Source organism: Chiloscyllium plagiosum, chromosome 4 (genome assembly GCF_004010195.1).
Source record: "Chiloscyllium plagiosum isolate BGI_BamShark_2017 chromosome 4, ASM401019v2, whole genome shotgun sequence".
NCBI lineage: Eukaryota > Metazoa > Chordata > Chondrichthyes > Orectolobiformes > Hemiscylliidae > Chiloscyllium > Chiloscyllium plagiosum.
The window spans coordinates 104,262,061-104,272,174 of record NC_057713.1 but is presented as its reverse complement, the minus strand read 5'-3'; the positions used below and the strand labels follow the sequence as shown (position 1 = coordinate 104,272,174).

The 10,114-nt window shown below is 38.8% G+C and overlaps 1 protein-coding gene across 3 annotated transcripts in view; it reads right to left on the bottom strand.

The window, feature by feature from the left end:
* Positions 1–1,835: 1,835 nt before the first annotated feature.
* Positions 1,836–10,114, bottom strand: part of LOC122549286 (calcium/calmodulin-dependent 3',5'-cyclic nucleotide phosphodiesterase 1A-like) — a 650,398-nt gene continuing 642,119 nt past the window's right edge. For 2 of the 3 annotated variants that reach the window (XM_043688810.1, XM_043688811.1), the window contains one exon: positions 1,836–3,117. In XM_043688810.1, coding sequence (XP_043544745.1) covers positions 2,939–3,117 — 179 coding nt within the window. In that variant the 3' untranslated portion in view covers positions 1,836–2,938. The remainder of the gene's footprint in view (positions 3,118–10,114) is intronic. The other variant, XM_043688814.1, reaches the window with a different exon arrangement.

Below are 10,114 nucleotides of genomic sequence, written 5' to 3'. Positions count from 1 at the left end.
TATTTCTAAGGAAATACAAAAGGGTAAACATCATGCCACAATTGTAAACACTTGGAGTAAGATCTGTAGTATTGTGCTCAATTCTGCACACTGTGTCTTGGAAAGGATATATTGAGTGTGGAGGAAAGTGACACGGATTAATTACTGACACTGACACATTTAAATCACAAAGACAGTTTTTAATGAATTATTCTTGCATTCCCTTGAATATAGAAGATTAAGAGTTGATCCAGCTGGGATTGACTCCAATGGAACATTGGTAACACTGTGGACATTTTGAGTTGATGTACAGTAACTGAGATATATATTCCATAAATACTTTGTAAAAATGACTAAAGAATTGGAGATAAACAATTTCCTCTGGAATAGTCTACAACATTATGGACTAACCTTAAAAATATAGCTAGACAATTCAGTGGTGATGTCAGACAAAGGATAGGAAAATCTGGAACTTGTAATTATAAATAAATTGTAGTCCTCCCACCATCCTACCACACCCTATGACCAATTCATAGTTGAGATTAGATCAATTGAAAATGTCAGAATTGAACGTTTGTTAGGCAAATAATAAAGCCAGGTAACTGGAATTGAAACATAGAATAGTGATGTTCTAATTGCATGACAAAACAAGCTTGAAGGATTATGTTTTTCCTACATTCCACTGAGAACGTGCAAAATATTTGGTTAAATGAAGAGCAGAAAACATGCGTGTTTATATTAAAACTATAAGTTGCTATTTATACAAAACTATTAATGTAATAACATGCCCTATGGCACTTCATCAAAGCATAGTCAGAAAAAAAATTGGCACCAAGACATTAAAGAGAAAAAGGAGATAGTGAGGACTGCAGATGCTGAAGATCAGAGTCGTGAGTGTGGTGCTGGAAAACCACAGCAAGTCAGGCAGCATCCGTGGAGCAGAAGAATCGACGTTTCGGGCTTAAGCCCTTCATCAGGAATGTCCAAAACATTGATTTGCCTGCTCCTCAGATGCTGCCTGACATGCTGTGCTTTTCCAGCGCCACACTCTTAATAAAAAAGAAAAGGTAGGATGGAAAGTAGTAAATTCTCAGGAAGAAAATTCTTTGGTTAAAGCTCAGACAAGTGAAGGCACAAACACTCATCCTATGAAGATGATGGGATGCACAAAGAGTCACAATTGAAGGAAGGCAGAGTTCACAGGTTGGCGTAAATTTGTTGTGAGTTATAGAAACTTGAAGGACAAAGTCAAGGATGGTTTTGAGGACAAAGATGAGTCTTAAATTTGGACCAAGGAGCCAAAACACTTCTTCAAAATTATTTGCTAAGATATTATAGCTTGTAAAGATGCATAAATTTAAAATTATTGGGAAAAGTAGAAGGAAGAGGTTAATAGAGCTTGTTTTTTTCAGAAGGAGAAGATTGTTATGATATGGAAAGCCCTTCTGGAGATATCGTTGAAGCAGAAGCCATAATAACTTCGAAAAGGAAAGATCAAAAAGAGTGTTGAGAAAAATCAGGGGAGTAGAACCATTGGATAGTTCTTTCAGTCACCTGCATCTATGCTGAACAACAGCTGAGATTCAGAGATGTCCAGCAGCTGAAAATGGCAAGGAAATATGGTTGTGATCAGGGGCCTGAGGCTTCCTTACCAAAATTCTATACAGAATCTGTAAGTGGCAGCTCCTGTGGACTATAACCTTAAAACAATGATCATCTGACTTAAATGCACAAGTTTAAGGAAAGCAAATAGAGAAAGGAAATAAGATCAAAAAGTGGCTGGAGAAATATGACAGGTCTGCCAGCATCTGTGAAGAGAGAAACAGAGTTAACCTTTTGAGTCTAATATGACCATTCCTCAGAACTGAAAGGAGCCGGATTGAGTTGTTTTAAATGTTGTTGTCAGACGAGGAGGCTGAGCGAGTGAAACACATTGTGAGGGTGCGCAGAGCCCCCTCATAAAAAAAGAATGAGGAGAGTGTTAATGATGGTAAAGGTAAAATGGATATAAATGAATGTATAAAAAGGAGAAAAACCATCCACTCCACTCAGAGAAAAGTGAACAAGTCATGACCAGTGTGAGTGAGGTGGTGATATAAGAAACATGAAGAACAGAGGTCATGTACTAAGGTTGTACTACTCAGTATTGAGTCCTAGTTTTCTCAAGACAATAAATTGCAAAGGGGTTTTAACTCAATAGTGAGTTCTTGAGGTTGTAAAGTTCCTAGTTGCATCTCTTTTGTTTCTTGTGGACTCTGCTTTTAGCAGAACAAACCCAGTCTCTCCTGTGCATACCTTCATTTACACCCACATGACATCTCTATCTCTTCTTGACCACCATTGGCACTTCCTTTGTCTTTTGCTTTAAGCAACCTCACAATCTGTTCCACTCACTCCTGCTCCCCCTATTAACAGCATTTAAAACATTTTCCAGTCCCTTTCAGTTCGAAAGAAAGATCATATTAGACTTTAAACATTATCACTGTTTCTCCTTCCACAGAGGCTGCCAGATCTGCTGAATTTCTCTCGCATTTTGTGTTTTTGTTTCAGCATTCAGAGTATTCTGCTTTTCTTTCAAGTTAAGAAAAACAGAATTCAAACCATGATAAGATATTCATGTTGCTACACATACCTTACAATTGCCAACATAATGATAAACAAGTAGCTTAACTTAAAATATAATTACAAAATTAAATAACATCAGTACAGAATTGACATCCTCATATAAATTTAAAGATTAAAAGGTTTTATTCCTCTCAGGCAGGCCTCTTTGGAATTTCTGGGCCATTCCATCAGCTGGAGCAAGATAGATTTAGCATACTTTGTACCTTCCTGACTTTAGGAATTTAATTTAATTGTAAGGCAGGGCCTTATAAAGAGTTTTGCTATGTACAATTACCATATCCCAATACTAGGAGCCCTGTCTTTACAGAACTGACTCTTCCACAAAAGATTTCTTTTAGCTACTGTAAAGAAGAGAGATGTGTTGTAATTTTTTCATCTTGCTTCTCTGGTCCACAAACTCAGTTGCTTCAGTTGGATCCTTTTGTGCCTTTTTGTGCTGTGGTATGGTTTTGCAGGCACAATAGTTGGGACGCTTGAAGACTCGGAGCCTGGCAGTAAATTGTGGTAAAAGATCTAGAGAGAGGAAAGAAAACAACAAAAATCACAAGAAAGCAATTTATTTACATCCTTTAGCTTGTTAGAATTTCAGTATTTAATTGATATCATCAAGTCCAATAGTCTTAATTCCACTACAAAGTGTTTCTTAATTTTTATCATAATTTGAATGAAGTTTTGGAGGTAGGTTACTTTGGAAACCAAGTTAAATCAGACTACTCTTGGGTTTGTCTGAGGGAGTTGAACTAGATGTTTGAAGCAAAGATGGTGGCATAAGGGCATTGCTGGCAAATGTAAAATTTAGAATTAGAATCCCTACAACATGGAAACAGGCCCTTTGGCCCAGCAAGTCCACACTGACCCTCCGAAGAGTATCCCATCCAAACACATTCCACTATTACTGTATGTTTACCCCTGACTAATGCACATTCCTAAACACTATGGGCAATTTAGCATGGCCAACTCACCTAACCTGAATATCTTTGGGCAGTGGGACGAAACTGGAGCACCTGGAACAAACCCACACAGTTGTACCAAACTCGACACAAACAGTTGCCTGAGGCTGAAATTGAATCCAGGCCCCTGGTGCTGTGAGGCAGCAGTGCTAACCACTGAACCACCGTGCTTCCCCATTGCTCAACCTGAGATGAATTTGAAAAGTTGGTGGTAGAAACTCTTGGGCTGTGACAGTCTGTGCTGAGCATGTTTCCATAATATTGCTGGATACAGCCTTTCAAGATTTTGAGACAACAACAACCTTCAATAAATATCCACATCACATTGATATGTTACTGGAAAGGAATCTTGGAATGCTTCATTACTTCGTACATTATTCTTGCACAAGGCGTGTTTTCAACATTATTCCAGTTTTGGAATGAAGTACAGATTTTCCTGCGTTCTTCCAGCACTTGCCCTTCTAGGTAGCTCTGATCAAGATTTGTAAGGTAATCTTGGTAATAACTGAGAACTTAATTATGCTAAACAGACTGGTAACCTGAACACAGGGTACACCAAAATGCGAAAGATTTCAATATACTGCAGTTCTCTATAAATAAGATTAATAAACTTTATATCATTATTTTCATTCATATGCTTTTTACAAAGCATGAAACTCTATATGGTGTTGTCATTTCGAAGTAAAATATTGCGCAACGAAGATTTAATTTTGTTTCTGAGCTCTATAAGCTGTCCATTCATTTACACCTTTCTGAATGTCAATATTATTGAGCATGCCATACACTGCTGCAATTCTGTACCAGAGGCACACGCTGGAGGGCTCTCTTCGAACAGTTCAAATGGAGAAAATCTTTGCTGATATCTTATAATGGAATGGTTCAAACAGTGGAGCTTTTTCTTAAAGGGGAAGGATGATCAAAATAAAATATCTTTTGGCCAGAAAAAGTCATTTTTTTTAAAGAAGTAAACTAATTTTGAAATTTGCAGGATGCTAGAGTATGAATTGGTCGCTAGAGACTATGTGGTTGAAGAATGTTTATTGGTACATAAAGCAGTTCATGCTTTGAAGCAATAGCGATGAGAGACCTTCACATAGACTGAGGCCCATTCTCCAATTTGACAGATTTCATTGAAGGTGAGGGAAGAATTCCAGAAATGCTCTTACATATTTTGTATTTTTTCTTCCTTGTTTGTGTCAGATTTTTCTATAGTTTTGCACTTGTTGTAAAATGTTGATTCACTTCATTTCCATGTTAGTTGCAGTCATGTTTTGAGTATAGGTTTGTTTTCTAAGTTTCAATAGGCTTTACTGTCAACTTTTTTAGTTGCTTTCTTTCTTCACTGCCCAGTTTTAATGAAGTAGCTTTTCATCCACAGGCTTTTGAGTTAGAAGTAATAGTGCGACCAACCAAACACCTCTGTTAAGTCGGCTAGGTGCCCAAAGAGTAGAATGATGATAGGTCCATCCTATTCAATCACTTTTCTCAGGTGAGGGAGTTAGCATGTAGCAAGTGCTCCCAACAAGATCCCTGTTACCAAGATATGTGGGATCCTCTTCGATGGGTCAAATGGCCTGCTTCCACACTGTAGGGATTCTATGATTCTATGAATCAGATGATCTCCTGAATAATGATAAGTGAGTACACAGGAGAGAAATTATGTGGAATTCTAAGCACTAATCTCAGCTGGCATTACTTATACTTGCAGAAGCAAGCTGAGGTTGCAGTGTTGTTCAATGGCGGCCCTAGTTAATGTGACTTAACATGAAAACCTGATCTATCAAAATTGTGTGGACAATGATTGTACTCAAAGGACCTCATTTTAAGCAAAATATTGTGCAGGCTTCTACCAAGGTCCATTTGGCAAGCCCTGTGGCGATGGAGAGTGACTGTAAATTTGACAGTTCCTTATCCAGAATCTGCGCAGAGTTGACAGATTCAGGAAGGTTTTTTTGGATATCTGTGGTGGAAATGAGGATCTGTGATTAAACATTCTCAGCAGAATACCCTCTGTCATCCCAGATGGACAGGAGTCCAGAAAGACTGCCCTAAAAAATGATGTCCCATTGAAAAAGAAAGGCTGAAAACAACCCTCATATCATGGAATAGAACCTTAAGTGCACTGGTAGCTCCTCCGCAGTAAAAATAAGAGACTCCTGAGTTATCACCAACTACTCAGCCATATCAAACATGCCACCATCAACAGCACTAATGCCCAGTCACTATCACGGATAAAGATGTTAAGGAAATGTTCTATATTAAAATTGCTAAAGGTCTCTCTGACATCCTGAAAGAAGAGATCATTCTTTTGAGGACTTTAATGCCAGGTTTGGCTATGGCTCTGATATCTAGGAGAGTGCACCATTGGGCAAATCAGGGTGCAAAAGATTCAAGTGCTTACAAAATATAACTACCACTGTGGTATTGGAGACATGGTCAATCAAGGCATTCAAGATTACATTGAGTGATTATTTAAATAAAGTGAAGGGTTCATAGAATGGGCATGAGAATGACACTAAATCATGATACTCATTTGGAAGGCCACAATAGACTAAATGGTCTTCTTTTGTGCATTAAGAGTTCTGTGATTCTGTGACTCAATACCTTTCTTCAAGAAAGCAGATAAATCACACTATGGAAACCATTAAGGTATTTCCATTTTACCCATAGCTGAGCAAATCCTGACATGGATTCTCCTGCACTGCTACCTCCTGTCATTTAGAAAATCCACAAGTGACAAAATATGGCTTTAGACGTTCCAAAGAAGCCTTTGCAAAGTTTCTGTTGCTCAATACACCCATGGAAAATGATGAGAAGACTAACTGAAAGCCAGCTCAACAGGCCTACAGCAAACCCCTGAATCACTTCTTGTCTGGAAGACTGAAAGCAGCTCCCCCTAAAGATCCTGCTTTGTCACGTGGCTAACCTTCTGGGAAGGAGCTGAGGGGAGGAAGAAAATGCTGCAAAGACACTCTGAAGCTCTGTGGCTGTGCTGACATTAATGACAGGGAGGAGATTGCTACTAATTATTCCAAACGGTAACAACCTGCCCATTTGGCTACATCACACATTGAGTCACAGTGTTTCATGAAGAGTCAGAGCAGCAGAAGAGAAGGGAAGAAAAGGAAACAAATTCTACTTGCCTCATGGGACATCCTGCTGCATGTGTCCAAAGATCTGTAGATTTCAGAATTCATACACATGAAATCTTATGGGCAGAAATTCAAACCTGAATAAAACTTATGCCCGAATTGGGGGATCGCCAATGACAATAAATGGAATACAGAATAACTTTCAACAGTTGGCAATAGTAGAAAACTTGAAGGTTTCACAAACAGTGGGGATGTAATAGTATTGAAACAGCCTAACAGGATGAACAGACAAAAGTCGGATGGAACTTATTACGGAGAAGAGTGAGATGATGAATTTTGGAAGGTGGAACGCAGACAAGTAATACAGATATAATGGAACAGTTCCAAAGGGTGTGCAGGACAGAAAGTCCTGGAGGTTCATAGATATATGATAGTGATGGGATATATTGAAGAAGTTATTAGGAAGGCTTTTTGGAGTTTGGGCTGCATAAATAGAAGTATTATGTATTGCATTCATTTCCCATCAGCACGCATTAAGATGGGAGACTGAGGTCATTGAAAAGGCGCTGAGGAGATTTACCAAAAATAATTTTGTTTGGAGGTGAGGTGAGGGAACAGTAGAAGAATGTAATTTCCACATGTTAAATGCAATCTTAGCTGAACCATTTGAAATTAGAATTGAGTTCAAATCGACTCCATTTTCACTGTGACAAGGACTTCATCCTGCAATGTGTGTGCGTGAGTTAATACATTTTAAAGTAGATGCAATAAGCTTTAATGGCTGTTAAAGATCTGTGGAACTACCATATTCTAAAGTCATTTAAATAGCCAGCTCTTTAAAAATCAAAAAAAAAAGTTGTTTGCCACTTTAAGGAAAACCTGTTCTATCATGTTCCATAGCTGTTTATTGATGCAATGCTATGTTCTGTCATAATAGTATTGTCAATGCTTGGCTGTTTTCCATAACCTACCTTTAGTACACTTGGCCTCTAAATTTACCGAATGACAATTTAAAGAGGTTATTAAAGCTTTATTTGATATAGAATATGAGCATGGTATTTATTTTTATAATGTTTAAGTATTTTGGGATCTTAAATATATTGAATAGCATTTCATGACAATGGTGTTTTTATTATATCGTTAGGAATAAAAAGATATTTAGGACTTTATTTTATTTGTGTGGTCTTTTTCATGAATAATGGGTGAGTTGTCATTGGGACTGTATGAGGCCAAAGGGATGGATGAGAGTCATGAATTAGCATTAGGTTCACATCAGCATAAAAGTGTTCTCAGGGTAAATTAGGTCATGAGTTGATGCTGTCAGCTTAGGGGCTATAACATGCCATGGAAGTGGGTGAGTGTCATGAATTGACACTAAACTAGCATAATGTCATATGAGACCTTGGAGTAGGTAGAGTTATAAAAATGAATTGTCAGTGAATTGGCATATGTGTCTTTAAGAGGTGTGTGAATGTGTGGTGCTAATGAATTGACATTAAGTCTGCATGGAGGTATAAGGTGAAATTGGGGTAGATATACGTAGTGAATGGAACCATGGCTAGGAGGATCTCATTGAGTATGAAATCCTTGATCAGGGTTGTTAAACTTAGCCAATCAGGGAGCCCTGGCTAACAGATATAAACAGGACATAGGTGGGAGGGGCGGGGGCTTGCTGGGTCTGTATTGTCTGCACTTTTGTATGTAACGGTATTGTCTAATGTACAAATGTCATTGTCACTGTCTTATATGTGGAACTGGGATTTGAGGTTTGTCCTCCTCTCCTTGTAAATTGGTTGAACGGTAGGGTTCAGGGCCCAGCTTTGCTGCTCCTCTCCCTTGTAAAATTGCTGTCTTTTGTGTACAGCTGTCAATGTTTTTTTGTAAACTGTTTTGTAACTTGTTCAATAAAAAAAAAATATATAAACAGGGAAAAAAAAAAATAAACAGGAGTGAACCGGAAGGTGGGTAGGGGCGGGCTGCCTTAGAGCGGTCGGAAGGTGGGAGGGGCGGGGGCTTGCTGGGTCTGTATTGTCTGCACTTTTGTATGTAACGGTATTGTCTAATGTATAAATGTCATTGTCACTGTCTTGTCATATGTGGAACTGGGATTTGAGGTTTGTCCTCCTCTCCCTGTGAAATGGTTGAACAGTAGGGTTCGGGGCCTAGCTTTGCTGCTCCCCTCCCTTGTAAAACTGCTGTCTTTCGTGTACAGCTGTCAATGTTTTTTGTAAATTGTTTTGTAACTTGTTTAATAAAATAAATAAAATAAATCAGAGGTGGGAGGGGCGGGGGGCTTGCTGGGTCTGTATTGTCTGCACTTTTGTATGTAACGGTATTGTCCACACACACACCATGGGTGCTGGGGATAAAATAAGCACTACCGCACTTAGGTGGTAGTGTGGGAAAAAAAAGAGAAAAAAAGGTAGAAGAAAAGAAAATATATAAACAGGAGTGTAAAATAAGCACTACCGCACTTAGGTGGTAGTGTGGGGGTTAAATTAAATGAGGAAAAAAAAGAAAAAACAAAAGAAGAAAAAAAAAGAAAAAAAATATAAACAGGAGTGGGAATTTGAATAAAGATTCGTGCACTTTGTGTCTTCCACTGTGTCTCAAAAAGAATAAACAGGACATTCCCTCCAACTCTATTTTGATTTAGTCCCTACCCTCCCCTTCACTGTTTTTGATCACACAGCACTGTCCCTTGATGTGAAGGGCAGTGTTTGTCACTGGCCACCCGGGTGTTTTCCTATCTTCCTGGTGGTGGAAATTGAATAAAGATTCGTGCACTTTGTGTCTTTCACTGTGTCTCACACCTGCACACACACACCATGGGTGCTGGGGAAAAAAAATAAGCACTACCGCACTTAGGTGGTAGTGTGGGGGTTAAATTAAAAAAAACGAAAAAAAAAGAAAAAATAAACAGGACATTCCCTCCAACTCTATTTTGATTTAGTCCCTACCCTCCCCTTCACTGTTTTGATCACACAGCACTGCCCTTTGATGTGAAGGGCAGTGTTTGTCACTGGCCACCCGGGTGTTTTCCTATCTTCCTGGTGGTGGAAATTGAATAAAGATTGGTGCACTTTGTGTCTTTCACTGTGTCTCACACCTGCACACACACACCATGGGTGCTGGGGAAAAAATAAGCACTACCGCACTTAGGTGGTAGTGTGGGGGTTAAAAACAAAAGAAAAGAAAAGAAAAATAAACAGGAGAAGCTCGTCCAGAAAAAAAACGAAAAAAAAATAAAAATAAAAAAAAACAGGACATTCCCACCAACTCTATTTTGATTTAGTCCCTACCCTCCCCTTCACTGTTTTGATCACACAGCACTGCCCTTTGATGTGAAGGGCAGTGTTTGTCACTGGCCACCCGGGTGTTTTCCTATCTTCCTGGTGGTGGAAATTGGATAAAGATTGGTGCACTTTGTGTCTTTCACTGTGTCTCACACCTGCACACATACACCAA